Source organism: Balaenoptera physalus (assembly GCF_965194825.1).
Source record: "Balaenoptera physalus genome assembly, chromosome: 7".
NCBI classification, from domain to species: Eukaryota; Metazoa; Chordata; class Mammalia; order Artiodactyla; family Balaenopteridae; genus Balaenoptera; species Balaenoptera physalus.
This window is the reverse complement of record NC_138886.1, coordinates 13,554,780-13,576,385: the sequence shown is the minus strand read 5'-3', so window position 1 is coordinate 13,576,385 and position 21,606 is coordinate 13,554,780. Positions and strand designations below refer to the sequence as shown.

The following is a 21,606-nucleotide window of genomic DNA, read 5'->3' as shown; positions in this document are numbered from 1 at the left end:
TGAGATAATTCCAGGATCTCTCCTGAGAGCAATTCTTCAATTACTCCTTTGCATAACATCTCCACTTGGGCTCTGCTTCTATAAGGCATTCACTGCTCAAAAAATACCTGTCCTTATAACTTATTTTTCTGAAGCTAGCTCCAGGAGAGGTCTGCATCCAACAGAGCCCCACAGATCCAGAAGTCTTCCCTGGTCAGCCCAGCCTTTTCCTCCCTGAGTTTCTTCACACCCATCTAGTCATTTAATGAGCGTCTCATTGGCTTTCTCTGTGGAAGACCCCTGCCTCACAATGGTGGCACTGGAAGACCCCTGCCTCACAATGGTGGCACTGGAAGACCCCTGCCTCACAATGGTGGCACTGGAAGACCCCTGCCTCACAATGGTGGCACTGGCCTTCAGAGATGACCAGTCCTCACATGCCCAGTTAATCAATCACAACTGTTATGTCCCAAATTCTAATTCCAAATTCTGATAGTCCAGTTTGGTTGTGGTGTCCACTCCAGATGGTGTCAACTGTGTTTGTGGTGGGGTGAGAGTTATAGTACCAACTTGGGTACCAAGTGAGGGCCACCGCTATGGATGGGGAAAGGCATTCTCAGAAGAGGGAGCGGGTACCCCCAAATTGTCTACTGCATGGCCTGGGTGTGGCCTTTGTTTCCCCCATCCTCACTCCTGGGAAAGAGGTGGTCTTCTGGCAAAAGACGTCAAAAGTTCTTCCATGAGAGGAGATCCATATCAGCAAGAACAAGAAGACATTCACTCTGAAGGTTAGCTACAGGGCAAATAGTCCTTACTGATCCCTAGACCAATGGGGAGAGGAGTACAAAAAGGAGTCTAGAAAGAAATGAGAATAAGACACCAAGGCAGAGGGGACCTCTATGCATCCATGCAAGGCAGACTTGACCCTGACTGAAGGGTAAGGCCAAGATATATCCTGATTAGCTGTGAGACACACATTGTCCTGTTGATGTATGTAAAGCAAAGCACTAGGAATTTGCTTGGCCCTCCGATGTCTTATTGGATGTCACTATCGTTGTCATAATCATTTTTTAAAATTATTTCTCGTGACAGCCTAGACTTATGGGCTTCTCCAGGACCAAATGGAGCTGTCAGAGTGTTCTGTGGGCAAGCCTCTCTGCTCTCTTGGCCTCAGTTTCCCCATTTCTAAAATGAGGGGTTGGACTAGATGTTCTCCAATGTTTCCTCCATGCCAACATCATATCCTCCAGTTCTCTGGAGACACAGATTCAGAGGTTTCCCTCTCTTTGCCTGAGAGAAGTTGCTGGGGTTGGAAATGATATGTTAGATAATTCGAGGTCATGTGTATAACAGGGGCTGTAATCAAAGAGCTTAGAACCAAATAGTCTGTGTTTATGCCTTCCTCCCCACCTGTCCCGCAGTGGGCCACAGGCAGCCTCTGGGAAAAAGCAGGGAGTGGCAGAGAGGGTGGGAGCCTCCTGGGGGTGAGGGTGGGAGCCTCCTGGGGGTGAGGCATCCTGCTTCAGTTCTCAGAGAAAGTGGAACTGGACAGAGTTTGCCAAGCCAGGAAGAGTGGTGGAGTATGACAGAGGACATTGAGCAAAGGAGAGGGGGCCAAAGACTCAGACATGTACAGTGTCACTTGTGTGAACTCAGGAGAGCTACTTAACCTTCTCTGTGCCTGGGTCTCCTCATCTGAAAACTGCACATGGTAACGCTTACCTTGGGGGAGCAGGGAACGGGTAAGGTGAGGATGAACGTCGGTAGCATGTGGGAAGCCCAGAGCATGGCACAAGGTGTTCAAGAAATGGTTCTTGTAATTACTAGAGTTGTAGAAAGGGATTGGGGGCAGGAGGAAGAGCCAGGCTGGGATTTCCCCAGGCCCTGTGGCTTCCCTGACTGCTACTCAGTGGAAGAACTAGGAAAAACCAGGAAGTGAGTGTGTGCTCTTAGCTTCTCTGCTACTTTGACAACACCAGCTTTTCTGTCTCTGATTCCCAGCCCTCGGCAATTATTGACTGGGTACATTTTACCTTCTGTTGGAGGGAAGTTTACCCAGCTGAACATGGGACTGCTGCCAGCACCTAAGCTGGGAATGGACATCTCAGTCATCTGGTCTAGTCTCCTGTGGTGTGAATCCTCCCAACTTGCAGTCACAGAGCAGCTGCAAGAGGCCAGGATATCACATTTGCACAGGACTGTTGGGAGGCTGTCCTATGCCCTCCTCCATCGTAAATGGCTCTCTGTCAAATGCATGTGAGATGCTATTGCTATAAATAAAATATTACATTTGTTTAAAAGTGACGTTGCATTCATCTTTTTGACAGTGTGGATTTGCTCTGTCGTCTAAAATAATATCCGCCATCACACTAATAAGAACGTCCATTTATAGAGAACCCACAGTACCAGCTATTGTGTTGAGTCTCTCTCTCACTGAGTCTTCCCAACAGCCCTATGAAGAGGAAACTATGATGCCCATTTTACAGATGAGGAAATTGAAACTTTGATACGTTCAGTCACTTGCCCAGAGTTACAGGACTAGTAAGTGTCAGGGGGGTCCACCCCAGGCGGTGTGACTCCAAAGCCGCCGCTTAATATTTTAAAGACAAGGATGCGCTTTGGCATTTCTTCTATTTCTTGTTTCTGAATGCAGTTGGGAATCATTCTGCTCCTTTGTTCCCTTCAGTGGGTCTAGCTGCTGCTTATACGCCTCCTCGGTTTTGTGGGTCGCCCAGGTTTCAGTGGTTTTGCCTCCTGAAGTCTGACCTCCCCCGGAGCTGAATCTGCCTCCGTACGCTGCCCATTCCAACTGAGCTCTTTGGCCCCAGCCCAGCTCAAGCGCTCCCCGGGTCTCCTCCCCTGCCCCCCAGGTTCCTGCAGATCTCCCCTCCGCCTCCGGGCCTCAGTTCCCTCCCGTGTAAAGCAGGGAGCTTGATGCTTTCCTTGGGCAAGTAGCGAGGCGTTTGGGGCAAAGTCACGTGCAGTGCACTCCACGAACCCCAGGCAGGAGCCAGAGCCGCCATCCTCCCCGCCGCCTATGGGAGGGGCCGTCGCTCCTCCCCTCTCCCCCCCGACCGCCCGGCGGCCCCGCCCTGAGGGCGGCTCCCGCCCGCGCCCTGCCCATCCCAGCCCGGCGACCGCAGCGCCCCTGCCCCGCAGCCAGGAACCAGCTGAGCACAGCTGGACCCAGCAGCCGCCGTCGCCAGCGCCGCAGCAGCAGGTAGGGGAGGGGAGCGACCACGACCCTGGGGCATCTGGGGATCCCGGGCCTCTGGGTCCTTCTCCCTCCTCTCGCGGTCCGGTCCGAGGTTGCCCGCGCCTGGAGCTCGGCCCGGCAGCCGGGGCGTCGCTGGAGAAGAGCTTCCTCCCTCACCTTGCTGGTCTTCCAGGGGACCAAGGAGAGTTGCATTGGGGGCTTAGGGCAGGGGAGGAGGAGGCTCAGGCCTCCACCCACAGGCCCCGTTTGCTGCAAGCACCTGAACTAACTTTGACCCAGTTCGCGCGGTTGGGGTTAAGTGGGCCCGGGGTCACCCCTGCATTCGCTTGCCGGCGGTCTCCAGCCCGCGGGCTGGGCGGCGGCTCCGCTGGGGGGCGGTCTGCTCCGCGGATCCTGGACTCCAGGGTTAACGCCTTTGCCTGCGCTCCGCCGACGATGAGGAGCCTTCCACCTCCTTCCTCTTTCAGGGCCCAGGACTGTTAGAAAGTTCTTCCTCCTACTCCAGAATCCGCTTGCATTTGCTACCTGTCGGTACCGTCTCTTCCCCCGCCCTGCAGAGTGTGTTCTCTTCCCTGACTCACACGGAAACTTCTGTCAGAGTTGAAGACAGTGATGGGAATCTCCCTTTCCCTCTAGGCCCCCATCTCTTCTTGGGTCCAAACGCCCCAGATCGTGATTACAGCAGTGTTTCCTGGCCCAGTGCAGGCCGGCTGCTCTGGGCAGTGGCCAGAAGGAAGCCTGGGTCCTTGGAGACTGTTGGGGGACATTGGCTTCTTCTGCGGCCCCTCATCTGCCCAGACATCCACTCCTTATCCTGCTCTCACATCTTCCTCAGAGCAGAGAGGACATCTTTACAACACCCAGAACTCTGTAGAGCCAAGGACATTCAGGGCTGCCCTGGGGGTAACTGCTTTTTGTGGAAGGCAGGGCCTCCGGGGGCTTTTCTGAGGCTTAATCCTGCAGGTCCTGTTCTCCCAGGACCATGTTTCTGACCAGGGCACTGTGAACTCTTGCTGCACTCCACTTTACAGTGACTGTAGCTTGTTGGAGTCTCCCCCCAGCCCTGTTCGCTCCACAGTTGAGAAAAGTGAAGGGCCCTGAGAGTTTGTGACTGGCTGATAGTCACACAATGAGGAAGGGGCAGGGCTGGGACCCAGTTCCAGGCCTCACTTAGCTGACTCCTTCTAGCTGGTGGGGCTTTAGACTCTTTCTTGAGTCTCGAGTTCCCTTCCCAAAGAAACTGAGCACTGCAGCAACACCCCTGCCCCAACACACACCCACACGTCTGGGCACTGGCTGGTGTTTCTTGGGGATGTTAATTAAGGGGTAGAGGCCTTGGAACAAAGGAGGAGGGCTGGGAGTGGGGACAGCTGGCAGCCAGCTCCCTTGAAACTCCATTTTCCTCTTTGGGGCCTCGCTATTTATAAATGCCAGGGAAATTGTAAACAGCCGGGGGAGCTTGGATTGGCACCCGGGTGAGCTTCACAGCAGCAAATGTTTCCGTGTGAATCAGGGAAAGGAACTTTACTCCAGAATTTTCCATAGTCTTTTTTATCGTGGACTAACATGAATCTGGAAAAGCAAGCGGCTCCCAGGAGGAGGCTGCAGGGGTTGCCTGTCAGGGCATTTCCTTCCTTCCCTCCGTCCTTGATTTAGCGCTCTTCTGGGCCCGTGTTCTGTGTCTTACCCTGTGAGGGGCCCCAGAGCCTTGAGGAGGACAAAGCTATTTGTCCTCAAGATGCTTCTCATCTATAGTGGTTGGAACAAACATGCAATACTGAGAGCTACTTCAGCCTAAAGGGGTGATTAAGTCTGTCTGGCTGACCCAGGCCTTGGAGATGAGGAATAGTTTTCCAGAGGATAAAGCGATTGGGGAAGAGGCATTCTAAGAAGCTGGAACAGCTCATGCAAAGGCACTGAGGTTTTCTGAACAGTCAACATGGCTAGAATGGCAGATGAGCGAAAGGTGGAGTGGTGGGAGTTGAGACTGTAAATCAAAATGGAACTAGATTGTAAACTAAGGGCTTGGACTTACTTTATCCTGAAGGCAGTGATCAAAACTCTCATTAATCTTGTGGCTGATGTAGCAGATGCATTGGAAGGGGCTAACTGGAGGCAGGGAGATCCCAAGGAGGCTGTTGGATGGTCAAGAGAGTGCAGGTCTGGACCAGAGCAGTGACCACAGAATGGACTACAGTGGCAGATTCTGGAAGCCCAGCTGAAGAACCTGTCAGAACCTGCAGTAAATTTCATCTAAAAGCAGACAATAGGCTTATAGCTATTGGATAAGGTTGCTAAGTTATTCTGAGTTGTTCAGTCTTGGGTTTTACTTTTAAAGCAAAAAAATACTGTTAAAGATTCAAACGTAAAGAAGAGTATAGAGTGGGCTTCATCCCTCTAACCCCCTTCTTTCCGAAGAGGTGGCCCCCGTTGACAGCCTTGTGTGCACTTCTGCCAAGCTGGCACGCGCAAGAGCTGTAGACTGGATGCCTTCACACTTCTTGCTTAGCCATGCAGTGCCAGAGGGTCACTTCTCCCCACTCCATGTGGGCAGTTTGGGTCTCTCATGAGAAGTTGCCAGGTCATGGAGATGATTTCTGCATGGTGTCATCCTTCGCTGAGGCATTGGTCTCTGGTTTCCTTCAAGAAAACTTTACGGCCTGTATCTAGTCTCTGAGCATGTATATTTGGTTATTAGAGATTGTAGGACTACGAGAAGTTAGACACACTGACCTAGGAGTGGAGCTGTAGTCTGAGTTCTTCTGAGTGACCTTGGACAAGTCCCAGTTAGTTGGGCCTCAGTGACCTCATCTGTAAAATGGAGATGTTGGTCTCCGTGATAATAATAAAAAGCTACCTTTTAGTAAAACAAGTGCTGGAGCATTAATTACTTTGTTGGTTCCCCACAACCATTCCTCTAAGGTAGCTACTATTATCCGCTTTTATAGAGGAGGTAACTGAGGCTCAGAGAGGCTAAATAACGTGCCTCGGGTTGTGAAGCTGTTAGGTGTCGGTGCCAGGATTCTGGAGGTCTGACTGTAGAGCTGTAGCTCTTAATCACTGCACTAAATGTTCTCCAGGAGGTTCTGTTTAGTCCTGACATGATGAGAACTGAGGGGGAGTTTTGCTGTGGCTGTGACGAGGGATGCAAATCAGTGTGCGTGGCTTGGGGAGCTCAGCTCTGCAGCACACAGGCCTGGAGGGGCCTCTTGGAACTGTGAGGAAACTCATGCTTTTCTGTACTGTCTACAGGACTCCAGAGTGTAGGTCCATTTCCCCTCCATTTTAGGGAATTCAGGCTCTGAGAGGACACAGACTTGCCCAGGGTCACTCAGAGAGTTAGCAGGGGGCCCAGCCAGGCCCTGTCTCCCTCCTTTCACCATTTGAGCCCATGCTCTGGAAAGCTTTCCGAGGAAGCCAGGAAGAGTGGGCACCCCTCTTGCCCCACGGTTATTTCCTGAGAAAATGCTGGCAGAAGCAGGGAAAACCAGGTCCCAGGAGCTATGCATTTTGGGGGGGAGGGAAAGAAAGAGACCAGTGTTCAGGCAGCTGGGGGATGTTAAGTAAAAATATCTCCTCCCTTTCAACTGAGTGAGCCTGTGTCATATTTCAGCCTGGTGTGGTTTGAGAGTTTGGAGACCACAGGCAGGCTGGGTTCCTGCTGCTCTCTGGCTTTTCTTCCCCACCCTCCACCCCCGGATGTAGACTGACTGCTCTCCCCTGCCCTGCCTGGGACCACATCAACAATTTAAGGGCAGGGCAGAGGACAGCAGTAGGCGTGGTGGGCAAGGCTGGACAGCAGAAGGCCTGGGCTTGGGTCCTGGTTTTGCCACTGACAAAATACTGGGTGACTTGAGCTAATCCTTGCCTTCCTCTGGGCCCCAGTGTCCTCCTGGCACTAGGTGGGTGGATGGAATAACGTCAGGCTTTCCCAGCTCTGGTGGCCTCTGAGTCAGAGGGCTTTGTGCTCAGTGCAGGAACATGGGACCCGCACGTCTGTAAGCATAAAGTGAGCCTACAGCAGTCATTTTTGTTTAAGTGACTTGCACCAGTGCCAGCTGGAGATTCAGCTACTGTTCATAAATTTGGTCTTTGTGTGTTGAATTGGTTGCCCATTTTACAGATAAGGAAGTTGAGGCCTAGGATTCATTCATGTATCCTAGTCCCTGTTCTATAAGCAATAAGGATGAGGGCCCCTGTCTGTAGTATTCTTACTGTCTGTGTTCACTTTTTGTCTTCACCGCCTTGTTTAATCTTTTAACAGCTCTGCTAGGGAGGAGATATTGACTCAGTTTTACAGATAAGGAAACTGAGGTTCAGCCCAGAGAGCTGAAATGCCTTACCTTCTCTTTTTTTGAGCCTCACAGTAGCCCTGAGGTTGTTATGGGTCCCATTTCACAGATGAGGAAACCGAGGCCTGGAGATGTGAGCTCTCATGCCCAGGGGTCCCCAGGAGCCACATGGCCAGTTAGGTTCCTTCCCAGGCCCCCCATCCTACTCCTTCCAGTACCTTGCTGGTTCTGCCTCAGAACCTCTTACATTCAATGCTTGGACTCAGGGATAACAGTTTTCTTCCTGGGCTGAAATGTATCCCTGAAACATGCTCTTCCCAAGGGGGCTCCAGCAGCAGTTAGAGCCGCAGAGCTTCTCAGGGAACTCGGATGAAGGCGCCACCACACCAGTGGGAGTGGATTTATTTATTCTGCTGAACTGGTTAAGCAAACTACCTTATTTCTTTCCAGCTTCAACAAGGATATCATCTGGGCTCCGCTTATTTGCCAGACAAAGAATATATACCTGGTATATGTGAGCCTTCAGGGTGGGGCTTGGCCCTTAATTTTCCTTTTATAGTGGCTGTGGCTGTGCTGGGCCCTTGGTGGGTACTCAGTAAATACTAGTTAATTTTGAGGGAGTGGCAAAGTGGTATGGGTGGGATACCCATGGGATATGGGTACTTTACCCCACCTCCTCCACTGACTTTTTTTCTTTTTCTAAATATGATAACTCTTTATGATAGAAAATGTAGAAAATAAAAATAGCATAAAAAAATGAGAACTGTCCATAATTCTGCCAACATGAGATAATCACTGCTAACATTTGGGTGCATTTCCTTCCTGATATTTTCAGCACATTTTTTTTTTTTACCCCCATATAATTGTGGTCATACCACGTTTGTAATCTTCTATTCTTTTCAGTTTTTTTCCAACGTTATAACATAAATATTTTTTCATGTTATTTAGTACTCTAAATTTAATTTTTAAAAGAGTTTTAAAAGTATACTTACTCAGCCATAAAAAGAAACAAAATTGAGTTATTTGTAGTGAGGTGGATGGACCTAGAGTCTGTCATACAGAGTGAAGTAAGTCAGGAAGAGAAAAACAAATACCGTATGCTAACACATATATATGGAATCTAAAAAAAAAAAAAAAAGGTCATGAAGAACCTAGGGGCAGGACGGGAATAAAGATGCAGACCTACTACAGAATGGACTTGAGGACACGGGGAGGGGGAAGGGTAAGCTGGGACAAAGTGAGAGAGTGGCATGGACATATATACACTACTGAATGTAAAATAGATAGCTAGGGGGAAGCAGCCGCATAGCACAGGGAGATCAGCTGGTGCTTTGTGACCACCTAGAGGGGTGGGATAGGGAGGGTGGGAGGGAGATGCAAGAGGGAGGAGATATGGGGATATATGTATATGTATAGCTGATTCACTTTGTTATAAAGCAGAAACTAATACACCATTGTAAAGCAATTATACTCCAATAAAGATGTTAAAAAAAAATAAAAATAAAAAATAAATGATTAGAAAACAAAAGTATACTCTACCTAAGAAGATAAATGCATGTTTATTTAAAATCTTTCATTCCAATAGTCTGGGGGAATTAAAGAAATGAAATAATGCATTTTATTTGTAAAAAACAAGTTTTACGTTTTTATCATTAAAATGATAAACGCTGACCTGATTTTTTATTATTCTCTATTATTGTATCTATGGTGTGAATTGTTCACTTAACTGATCCTCTATTATTAGGCATCCAGGCTGTTTATAAACAATCCTGCAATGAACATTCTAGTGCATAAATTGTTCCTCTTTCATTATTTTCTACAAGAGAGCCCATGAAATGAAGTTGTTGGGTCAAAAATGATGTATTTACAGCTTTTGCTACATTTTGCTGAATTGCCACCCTTGAAAGGTTGTAGCAGTTCTTTATTTCCACCAGCCATTCACAAGGGCGGCAGCATTCTTTAAGGAGCATTGGAAGCTGGTTATCAAAAGGCAAGCTGTCCTGTTAGAAGGCTCAGGGACCATTTTCCTGAAGCATCTACTTCATTTCTTCATTTAGCAAATACAGGCATAACTTGGAGATATTGTGGGTTCGATTCCAGATCACTACAATAAAGTGAATATTGCAATAAAGCGCGTCACACAAGGTTTTTGGTTTCCCAGCTCATGTGAAAGTTATGTTTACACTATACTGTAGTCTATTAAGTGTGCAATAGCATTCTGTCTAAAAAAGAAAATGTACATACCTTAATTCAAAAATGCTTTATTGCTAAAAAATGCTACCCATCATCTGAGACTTCAGTGAGTCGTAGTAGTAACAGCAAAGATCATTGATGACAGATCACCATAACAAATATAATAATCATGAAAAAGTCTGAAATATGGCGAGAATTACCAAAATGTGACACAGAGACACAAAGTGAGCAAATGCTGTTGGAAGAATGATGCCACAAGACCATTTGCTCGAAGGGTGCCACACACCTTCAATTTGTGAAAAACACAGTATTTATGAAGCACAATAAACAGAAGTGCAATATAACGAGGTATGCCTGTAGATCTGCACAGTTCAGCATCAGTAAGGGATAACGATTAAGATCCCAGGCTGAAGAGGCAGAGAGAATCTGGTTCTCACTCCAGTTTCTGCTTGGCACTTGCCATAAGACCTTGAGCTTATGCCCGGTCACTGCTCTGCCTCCATGCTTAGGACAGATGGACTTGCCTTTGTGTTTCCAGTGCAGAGACTTTGTTGTGATTGTGGTCACCCTGTGCTGAAGGCTTCTCTCCTGACTGCCTCCTCGCCTTGAAACCGTTTCCAGATTCCGACCATAACGGCTGGACCTCGGGAGTTGCTTGGTCCCATCTCCTCACTTCATGGCCAGGGGTGCTCATGCCCAGCGAGAGCAAGTGAATTTCCTAAAGCCCAAAGGAAGTTCTCTGATTGCTGCTCCACCACTTGTGAGATTTCAAAAGTTCCGGTCTAAACCAAAAGGATTTCAGTTATTATTAAACCCAAGGCCTGGGAAGAAAGGAACTTGGTCGTGGTCAGACCCCGAGCCTGTCCTGGCAGTGTTGTCCTGCGAAAGTCATTTTCCTCTCTAGCCGGTTTCCGCCACTGTGAAATGGGGATGGGCACCTTCTTTGGTCTGCCTGGGTCTACTTTTCCACCAGTCAAAGGCTTAATTACAAGATCCAACGGCAGGTCTTGGTCTCTTGATTGTGCATCCTCAGGTGGGTGACCTCAAGCTTTTTGAGGTCAGTGGTGCAGATGTTAGGGCAGAGACTTAATATTACAACATAAAAAAAGATGCCTTTGGACCCTTTCTCTCCTCAGGGGAAGGGTTTTGTTAACAATGTTGCAGTTGGATGTAAGGGATGTTCTAGAGCATCTCAAGCTTATCCTGCACACAGATCACCTGGGGATTTTGTGAAAATGCAGATTCTGGTTCCATAGGTCTGGAGTGGGTCCTGACACTCTGCATTTCTAACAGGCTCCCAGGTAATGCAGATGTTGCTGGGTCAGGGACCACACTTTGCACAGTAAGATTCTAAATCCTTTGGTAAGGGCCCAGACTAGAGACCACATCTCTTCTTTTTTATATACAAATTTATTTATTTTATTTTATTTTATTTTATTTATTTTTGGCTGCATTGGGTCTTCGTCGCTGCACGAGGGCTTTCTCTAGTTGCGGCGAGTGGGGACTACTCTTTGTTGCGGTGCACGGGCTTCTCATTGCGGTCGCTTCTCTTGTTGCAGAGCACGGGCTCTAGGTGCGCGGGCTTCAGTAGTTGTGGCACGTGGGCTCAGTAGTTGTGGCTCGCGGGCTCTAGAGCGCAGGCTCAGTAGTTGTGGCTCACGGGCTTAGTTGCTCTGCAGCATGTGGGATCTTCCTGGACCAGGGCTCGAACCCGTGTCCCCTGCATTGGCAGGCGGATTCTTAACCACTGCGCCACCAGGGAAGCCGGAGCCCACATCTCTTGATGTCTTCTTTTTGAGGTTCTTTCTACCCATCGTATTTGCCTCCCTCCTCTCTTCACAACACTGAGTTGAACTGTATTTGGTCCACAGTTATGAGTTTCTAGAATCTGAACAGCCCTTGAAATATTTTGCTACCTAATTGCAGAGCGAGGTAGGGCTCTTCTTCAGGAGAGAGTGACTCAGTAGGAAGCCATCTGAAGGGGGAGAAATACAGCTGAAGGACCTAGCATTTGGCATAAACATTTCCACCAGAAGTTTTTATACTCAAGATTATAAATATTATTCTTTTGTAGCTGTAGGCTGCAAACTACAGCCCCGGGGAAGCCCCAGCCTGTTTTTGTATGTCTCTAAGCTAAGAATGGTTTTTACATTTTTTTAAATGTGAAAATGTAAAAAAGAAAACCCAAAACCAAACAAGGAAGACTATGCAACAGAGAGGGTATGTGCCTGCAAAGCCTAAAATATTCACTTTCTGGCTCTTTACTGTAAAAGTTTGCTAACCCCGGTCTAGAGTAAGTGGAGCTTTATATTTTTCTCTAGTGAGCAAGAGGCCCAGCCTTATAGCTTGAAATTTAGCGAGACCAAGGTATCGGGGAGGCAGCCTGACTTGATGGGAGCTGCCCCGACATCTTAGCTGTGTGACCCTGAGCACATTGCTTCACCTCTCTGAACTTGTGCTCTTCCTTCACAAAATAAGGACTGTGACATCTGCTGGCTGAGTTATTGTGAGGATGAGACATGGTGTATGTAAGGAATTTAACACTCGGTAGGTGCTCAAAAAATGACAGCTGTTGTCATTGGGGCGGCCATTTGAACCCTTCTGGCGTTACTGGACAGATAACATGTTGCCCCCACAAAATCTGAGGGTCCTCCCAGCGAGCTGGGAGCAGTCTTTTAGGATAGAACACCTCTGTTCCAGCCTCCCCCAACCACCCCTTCCCTCCAGGGCAGAAAGCTCCTCTTCAGCCACCCAAACAGATGGGGTTCCTGGTGCTTGTACACTTTCACTAACGGCAAGCTCTCTGCCCACTCTTTCCACTTGTGGGCAGCTCTGACTATTAGAAAGTGCTTCTCTCCCTCTCTAAGATATAATTCAGCAAACAGGCACCACGCGAGCCCCAGACTGGGGTGGTGAGTACTGGAAGGAGACCTCCTCTTTATGGCTCCATCCAACATGTGGGTGGTAGACTAGAGCTAGTGGTTTATGGACCTTGTTTCTAAGTTGTGGCAGCCTTAAGGTCCAAAATGGAAAACAGACCAACTTGGAGTTAGCTGGAGCTAATTCTAAATCCAGTTGAGTTTGAAACTCTGGGGCTCCCAGTGTCCAAAGCCTGGAAAAGAGTGTAATGCTCTTTTTGCCCATAGATGGCAGCACCTGTACCCTTTGCCATCTCTGTGAACGCGTGTGCGCATGAGTGTTTATGCATGTGTGCACACACGTGTACACGCATGTGTGCATGCATGTGATTTACTAGTTCTTTCCTTCGATGAATCTTGAGCTGTGGTGGCCCTAGACTAGGCGCTGGGATAGCCAGGAGCAGGTCTTGGTCTGATGGGGGAGGCTGACTTGGAAACAGACCGTAACAGTGTGATAGGGGAGATGGGTGGTGGCTCAGAGGAGCTCAACCTCACGGGGGAAGGGGAGGTTAGAGAAGAGTTCTTGGAGGAAAGCTGGGCTTGATCATGAGCGGGAGAAAAGAAGAACAGGGATGGAAGAGAGTTCAGGAACAGAGGAAACAGTCTGTGCAAAGATTACAGGAAGATTCAAGGAACAGAGTGCAGCTGTGTCTGGCTGGAGCTTGGAGGGGTGTGGGTGGAAGACAGGAACCGATGAGAGCTGAGGCTCAAGGCGCTGATGGGGGCAGATTGTAAAAGGCGTTGAAAGGTTCGAGGATCTTGTGTTTTATCTGGGGGCTGTCGGGGAGCCATGGTCGAGTCTGAGCAGAGGAGTAGCGTGGTCTGGGCTTGCTCTGTAGGGGAGGAGAGAGGAAGTGGGATGCCGCAGACCGGCTGCAGAAAGCTAGAAGTTCCTGGCGGTGAGGGGTAAGGAACTGAAAAGCACCAGTATGGGGTCAGAAGGGCCAAGACAACTGATGGTTGCAAGGCAAGTTTATTCAAAGAGCATGAATGTATATATAGGTTTAGTACGGAACGAATACTAGACAACAAATCAGTAAACCTTGTATTTCCACATAATTCTGTCGCCACTATCTATGTGCCACTATCTACGCGCCACTATCTATTAGCCACTATCTATGCGTCAGCATGCCTTATGGGCCGTTCTTTGGAGATACAGACTTCCCCCTCAGGGCAGCACGTCCTTCTTCTGGGGAACAACCAGGGGCTCTTAGATCCAGAGCAGGCACCTGGAACGAAACTGGCCGCAAGCCATTTTCCTTTTTTACGCTCAATACCGCAGCGTCAGGAGTGCATACCAAGAAAGAGACAAGCAGTTCTCCGGAAAGCAGAAAGCTGAATAAGCTTACAGCTTGGGGGCCACCACAGTGGGAGGACCAGGTAGGAAGCACTGCAGTATCCCAGGTGAGAGGCAGTGGTGCCTGGACCAAAATGTTGGCAGTGGGGGTGGGGAGAAGTGGATGCATTAGGGTAGAACCAGCAGGCAGTTTTGCAGCTGAGAGTGACAGAGCAGGGAAGGCTGAAGAGGTTGGTGCCCCGGTGTCTGGCCTGGCCCAGTGTGTGCATGGTGGGTGATGGTGCTGATGTTGAGGTGGAGAGCATTGAGGGTGAAACAGGTGGCACTTGGGAACAAATGCAGCACTGCTGGTGAGGATGAGCGTGAGATTTGGAGGTGTGTCAAAGAGAAGGGGGCTGGATTTGAAAGGTTTGTCCTCAGGGAGTTAACAGAAAGTGGGAAGTCATTAGTCATTTGCAGGAACCCAGCTCTACTTTGATCTATCCCGCGGAACTGGGAAGTTTCTGTGGAACTCTTTGAAGAGGGCCCATGGAGGTGGCGTTTAACTCTAGGTCATGGGGCCCAGATAATCGCCCAACCTCTTTCCAGATCCCTTGCTATGCACTGGTGCCACTCACAATGCAGAAATCCACAGGAATGTCTGGGCCATTTACTGTCAGCTAAGAATAGGGTTGATTTGTGTCTTAATCCCAGGAGCCTGCAGGGCTCCACTGAATTTGGAATCTTGGACTCTCTCCCCTTGGCTTGGAGAAGCAGGTTTGGGCAGAGAAATTTTCCAGTTCAGGCAGGAGCCAGTGTGCTCAGCTGCTCCCTGAATGTGGATGAGCCGTGAATGAGTCTGGGAGTGAGGTAGGGTGACGACCCAGGTTGTCCGTGAAAGTGTGGGAGCTGAAAGACTGGGCTGCATGATCTACTCTGGGGCCGGCGTAGGCTGGCCCTTCGTTTAGTCATCCAGCATATACCCACTGGTCCTGCTGTCTGCTAGGTCACGTGGCAGCGCTGGAGCTTCAAAGGCAAAACAGTCTAATGGAGCTCACAGTCTGATGGGAGAGAAAGACCCGTCACCAGATAGTGATAATACAGTCTTGCAATAATAGAACAATGCTAAGCATAGAGGTGGGGACATGGCATGTAAACAGCTTGGGTCCCCAGTCTGCACCAGTACAGGATGAGAAAGATATAATTTTTAGAAAAAGGCTTAGAGATTAATAATCAGAGTAAGCACATACACTGTTCAAAACCCTGGACATATTTTATCTCATTTAATCCTCATAATGAGCCTATGGGGTAGCTAACATAATCCCTCTTTTACAGAGAAGAAAACTGAGACTCAGAAAGATGAAGGAACTTGGTTAAGTTACATATTAGTTAAATGAGGGACCATTTTTGTCTAACTCCAGGATCTTGAACCACAGCTCTGAGGCTGACCATAAGCTAAATTCAGTCATGCAGTGAGGTTACCTTCAATGCTCGTGGGACTTTAGGCTGGATTAATAGAGGCATGATATCTAGAATGATGGAGGTGAGAGTTCTGCTTGCCCTGCCCTGGATAGAGCTCGGCTAAATGTTTAATTCTGAGCTTTGTGCTGTCAGTAGGGACAGGGTTCATTTGAAGTAGATCAGGGAAGCAGGGGGAGGGAACCAGACACCTTGATCTCAGGAAGAGCTGGAGGAAGGGGGGTGTACAACTTGCAGAAGACTTGAGGGGCCCAGGGTCACTGTCTTCAAGTCTCTATGGAGACATTGGGAAACAGGGTGGCAGACCTGTTCTGGGTGACCCCAGAGGGTAGAGTTAGGACTAGTGTGTATGAGGCATAGGAAGAGAGATTTTAGCACATCCTTGTGACAAGCCTTTTAACCAGCCAGACTCTCCAACAGGTCTTGCAGCCTTGGCAGGAAGTGAGTGCTGCATTGCTGGAGGTGTGCAAGTAGGGGCTATGTGATCTTGGTGTGGAGGGGGGTGGGGATTGGGGACGAGTGGAAGCATCACATGGGGCTTTGACCAGATGACCTTGAGCCCCTGACCCTGGGAGTCTTGGCCCTTTCTTTACAGGTGGTGCTGATAACCCCCTGTACCGTGCTTCCGCCTTGGTCCCGACACCTCCCGACAGGAGCAACCCTCTTCACCCACAGCCCTACAAGGTAGGTAGAGCAGTGCAGACACCCTGGCGTCCTTCTAAACCCAGCCCTGGCTGCCCAGGGGAGTCTGGAGGGGACTGTGGAAGCAGCTGCTGGTCACCACGAGTGGATTCAAAGGCGGTCCCTGAGGTTTTTCTAGTAAAAGGCTCAGCGAACGTTTCTGCTCATTACTTCCTTCATTTGCTCCTCACCCTCCCTTGAGACGGAGGCCAGGCAAGGGTGATCCCTTGGGGAAGAGGCAAGAACTGGGCTGGGTGCCAGGGCTCCTGGGCCCCGACCCTGGCTGTGCTGCTTGCGCGCTGGGTGACTGTAGGAAAGCGCTTTCCCTCTCAAGGCCTCTGTTAGCGCTTCGGTAAGAGGGCGGACTCCCGTGAGGAGGAGGTGTAGGAATTCTCTGGAGAGGTGAGAAAAGCTGGGGTACGGCTGCCCAGGAGGCTCCAGGCTTGTTGACCATGGGAGGAGTGAGAAGGGTGAGTCATGGGGAAAGGGGATGAGTCATACCCACCTGGGATGGCCGGCAGGGCGGGGCCCGCCTGACTATCAGACTCACAGGTGACCCGCTGGAGGAGGCTGAGAGGCAGGGCGTGGAGTGCAGAGTCCTCGGCTGGCAGCAGGAGACCTGGTTCAGGCGCCAGCTCGGGTCTCGGTTTCTCTGCCTATAAAATGGGTGCATTGGTCTCCCCCAGTCACCTAACAAGGTTGTCGTGAGTACTGCACGAGCTCATAGATGCTGAAGGGCTTTGTGAGCTGTGGAAAGGGGAAGGATCTGCACTAGGGGAATAACCCAGCTTCCAGTGTCGGAACAGAAAGAAAGAAGTGAGTTTGTGATAGCAACCGTGCGGAGAGCCTGGAAAACACCCCTCCAGGTCATGACATCACCCTTAGCTGCCAAAAGGAGAAGGGGCCGAATGCCTCAGGGCTTACTCATCCTTGCAGCCCAGCTGGCTTCCAGGGGTTGACACGACAAGCCAACTGCAGTTGGAGCTGTTCCTCTTTCCCCAAGCTTAGATGAAAGGGTCTTCCGATGGTCTCCAGAACGTTGTGTCCTCAAAGCTGGGGATTCCTACGAGGCCCGCTGGGTCCGGAGAGGGGGACTTGTCCAGTTGTAGCCGCATCCCGAGGGTTCTAGATAAAGGGGCATCCCTGGTGCTGCCCAGAGAGGAGGGATGGGGGCCATCTTGGTTCTGACGCTCCTGATTTTGAGACTGAGCCCTGACAACTCCCAGAGCCGAAGTGCCTCAAAGCGATCTGTCACCAAAAAGAGAGTTATGCTGTGTTAATGCTTTTGGCGACAGTGACACAGGGACCATCTTCTGCTTTCCCACTTCTGCAGAACTGAGCACCCACCGAGTGAGAACCTGTCAGCTGAGGGCTTTGCGTGCCCACCCCTTCCCTCCTCCATCCCTGTGCTGTACCCTACCTCACGCCCACCTCGGAGGGGACCCCCCGTGACCTCCTGCTCGTCAAAATCCAGTGGTGTTTCCTCCGCTCTCCGCGTCCTACCTCTCTGGAGCCTCGGATACCTCCTCCTTCTAGAAGCTCTCTCTTCTTTTTGCTCCTGCTGGGCTGCACCATTCATTTTATCTCCTACTTCTCTGACCTTCCTCATCAGGGCCCTGGTTTTTTGCCTCAAACATTCAGCAGGATTCTGACTACTTCTTTCTTGAGTTACACGTATAGTAACATAGTTACTATACATGCTATACTATAGTAACGTAGTTCATTCACTCGTTCATTCTTTCATGCCTGCATTCACCTGACAGATATTTAGGCCCTGGATTGGGTGATGGAGAATCAGCAACGAACGAGATTTTTCCAACCCTCATGGTCTTACAGTGTTGGGTCTTACATACATTGTTATACACATAACAAATTCATTCTTTCCTCAGCTTTGAAGGAAAGGACCAGCGTCACGGGAGCATATGGGATTGGGTGGGTGTGATGGGATCTTGTCTGGACAGATGAGGGAGGCCTTCTTGAAAACCCTCAGACCTGAAGAAGAAGTAGAGGGTGGCTGAGTGGGTAGGGACAGAGCCCCAGGCAGAGGGAACAGCATGAGTGAGGCCTTGAGGAACTGAAAGAAGGGAGCACGATGAGAGAAGGGCCTGGAGACCAGCCAGCACCTTGGTCGTGCGGGCCCTTGGGGACCTTGGTTAGGGTTCGGACTTTTTCCTAGACCCCTGGGGAACCACTGAAAGTTTTAAAGTAGGGGCGAGGTTTGCCCCGATTTCATTATTAGAACGCTTGAAAGAGAGAGTCACAGGTCCCACCCTGATGAGCCCCGAGGCTGTAATTTTTGGCTCTTCCACACTGTGGCATCCTGATGCTGTTCCTCAGTACAAGGCTTGGTGTTGGGCAGCCCTGAAATGTGTACTTTCCAGCATTCTCTGGGCTCCTTGCATTTTTTTCATTGCTGAACTTCTGCACTGGGGAGAGGAGGTGAATCAGACCCTGTCCTGCCCTGGGAGATCCAGACTTGCGGTGGCTGACGCCTGGGGCCCTGGGAGCCACAGAGGGCTTCCCCCTGAGTCAGGCGCTAGGCTGAGAGGATGGGCATTCCAGGCAAGGGAGGTGCCCGTGCAAAGGCTTGGCCCCCTGGTGGAACCTCTGTGCTTGGGGACTAGTGAGCAGAGTGGCTAAAGCAGGAGGGTGGGGTTGAAGTGGGGAGACTGGGAGAGCGCGCATGGGAGAGGCTTTGAATGCAGGGTCCCGATCCTCTGGGTGTTAGGGAGCCATGGCAGGTCTTGAGCTGAGGAGTGGCTTGAGCAATGGGATTTGAGAACAATCAGTTGTTGGTGGGAGGCAGAGGGGAGGGCGGATCGAAGAGGCAACGCTGTGAACTGGTTGGAGAGAATGAGTATCACTGGGTGAAGCCTTGTCAGTCCCACCCACCTACACACACACAGTAAAATGCTCTGTGCCTCTTTCTGTTCTATGCCCTGTTGGGTCATTCCCCCATTGGCTGGCCCTCCTGAGCTGTTTCGCTGGGGTTTGGTTACACCCTGGGCTCCAGACGCAAGCAGGTCTGAGCATCACTCTGGCTCTGACTTGCTATGTGCCCCTTGACATGTCCTTTAACCCCTTTCAGCCTCAGTTTCCTCATCTGTGAAATGGGGATGATATTAGGGTTGTTGAGGATTAATGATGGGGAAGTAAAGTCCTAAGCATATGCCTGGTACCTAGTGATGGCTTGGTTATCTTTATTTCCCTGTTGGTTGGTAATGCCTCAGTCCTTGTCATGATCTGCCCCTTTGGGAGGCCTCCTCTGTGGCCATAAATCTGTAATGTGAACTGGAAACAAGGTGTCCCCAGAAGCCCTGAAGGGAGCCTATAGTGGGATGCCGAGTGGTTTGGAAATGCCTTTACACTTCCCCTACTGGGGTGTGGCACAGGGCTGGGCTCCGAGAGCTGGACCAGGTCTTACCTGTCTTTTAGCACCAGCACTCAGCACAAGTCTGGCCTATCATTGTTCTCATAAATATTAAACAAACAAAAAAAATTTTAATTAAAAAAATGTCATAGACCTCAGGCATCAATCTACCAGCACCTTCATCTTATGACTGAGGAATCTGGGGCCCAGAGAGGGATAGTGACTCCTCCAAGGTCACCCAGCCCTTCAGTGGCATGGCTTGGGCCTGTCTCAAGTTTTTATTGCAATTCTAATTTTTAAAATGCTTACAATTTCAAAGTTCCCAAGTAGACTGGGAAAGAGGTAACAATGTCCCCTAGACAATTCTGGGGAGTACCCTGACTAGAAGGGCCCCAAGGATATCAAGTGCAACCTCCCCGTTTACATTTGGGGAGACTGAGGCCCAGAGAGAGGTAGTGACTTGCTCAGGGTCCCCAGAGAGCGGAAAGCAGAAAAGAAGCCACAAGGCCCATTTCCAATAGCCTGCAGTAGGTGGGTGGGCTCTTCCCCCCAGCCCACTGCCTCGTGTTTAAGAAAGTGAATTAGAGCATGAACAATAGTGTCCTGAGGAAGTTTTGGGTTTTAACTGTGTCAAGGCGAAGGAGCATTTCTGGAACTGTGTGCCTGTGGAGTTGGGCCTGGCACAGCTATTTCAGACTAAGCCACAGGGCCCTATTTATAGGCCGATGTGATTAGGTTGATGTGGTCAGGAGAGGCCCGCCTGTCCTCTGCCCAGCCCAGCTATGGTGGAGGAAGAGGCCCTCAGGGGCGACTCTGACCCATGGGTGAGTAGCAAGGGATCTAGGGTCGTCCCCAAGGCCTGCTTGGAAGAGGAGCTCCAGGGAGGCCTCAGGGGAAGTCCCAGTCCTGACTCCCAGTTCATCCGCCAGCCAGGCCCTCTGCAGAGATGAAACCAGCTCCGAGCCTATTCTCTCCGGGCTTAAAAAATCCTCCACTGCCTCAGATCAGGCCAGGACCCCTAGCAGTCAGGCCCCTCCAGTGTTTACCCACCAGGTCTTAACCCCAGGCATGCCTCTCCAGTGTTTGCATTTTCCAGTGGGGGCACACCTCCGAGCTTTTGCTTTTGCTGTTCTCTCCGCCTGGCGTGCTGGTTCCCTGTTCCCCAAAGACAAACCTACATTCATCCTTCAAGGCCCTGCTCAAATGCTCCTTTGTGGTTCATCAGGCCCTGGGTGCTTCCTGCCTTGTGTTCCTGCTGCCTAGAGCCATTTGGGTGAATACCCAAGTTCATGTGTGTACCCCACTGGGCCGGGGAGTCCTGAGGCAGGTCCTGACACAGGGAAGAAAGGAGAAAAGCATGTGTGGTTGAGCCCCTACTGGACCATTGACCTTACACGGTTTATGAGACAAGATCAGCATGCCACGCTACGCAGTAGGTATTTTTAAAAGGAGTGAGAGTAGCACTTTGGAGTCAGCCCTGGGTTTGGACTCTGCTCTGCACTTCCTAACTGTGTAACTTTGGGCTGAACCTTTCTGGGTCTCAGTTTCCCCATCTGTAAAATGGGCATGATGCTAGCCATGAGTTTTGGGGAAGCATTGTCAGCAAGACAAAGCTGAGAAGGACTTATCATGTGGCCTGGCCCACGTTGAGCTTCTATGTGCAGTCGTAGGTGTTATTTACTCAGGGGAAACTGAGGTCAAAGCAGGGAAGCGCCTTCTCTAGGGCTCAGTGGTGGAGAGGAAAGACCAAGTCTTGGGATCCCAGCTTCCAACTCCACCCTGTATTCTCCTCCCCTTCCTCTTTTAACCCCCTGGGCCTATTCTGTTCCCCAGATCAGGGGAAGCTTTGTTTGGGGATTGTTTTTCCTAAGAAGTTTCCTCTCTGGTGCCACTGGATGACTCAGAGCCCTGAGTCACCAGGAGGCTGAGGGCCAGGGAGGAGTGGGGCGGGAGGAGGAGGGAAAGAGAGAAGGAACCAGGGAGGGCCCCCAATTCCAACCCAGGCCCTCCCACTGCTTGATGGACTAGATCTGGCAAGTCCCCAGTGCTGCCTGGCCTCAGTTTCCCCAAGTGCGAGAGGAGATGTTGGGCTTTGATGAGTGTTTCCCAGTCCAGGTTGAGCCTCATAACCCCAGGTTCCCAGGCCCCACCCCGAGCTATAGACAAACGCTGGGCGTGGGGTTTTCAGGAGCTCCCCAGGT

At 50.3% G+C, this 21,606-nt stretch overlaps 1 protein-coding gene across 3 annotated transcripts in view; it reads left to right on the top strand.

Annotated features, from left to right (window-relative positions):
- Positions 1-3,096: 3,096 nt before the first annotated feature.
- GSN (gelsolin) overlaps positions 3,097-21,606 on the top strand; it is a 56,463-nt gene continuing 37,953 nt past the window's right edge. The window contains exon 1 of one of the 3 annotated variants that reach the window (XM_082470638.1): positions 3,097-3,199. Coding sequence is in view for 1 of the 3 variants with exons in the window: in XM_082470639.1 (XP_082326765.1) it covers positions 20,188-20,229 (42 nt within the window). In the remaining 2 variants the exon portion in view is untranslated. Of the gene's footprint in view, positions 3,200-20,172; positions 20,230-21,606 lie in introns of those variants that run through there. The other 2 variants (XM_082470641.1, XM_082470639.1) reach the window with 2 other exon arrangements.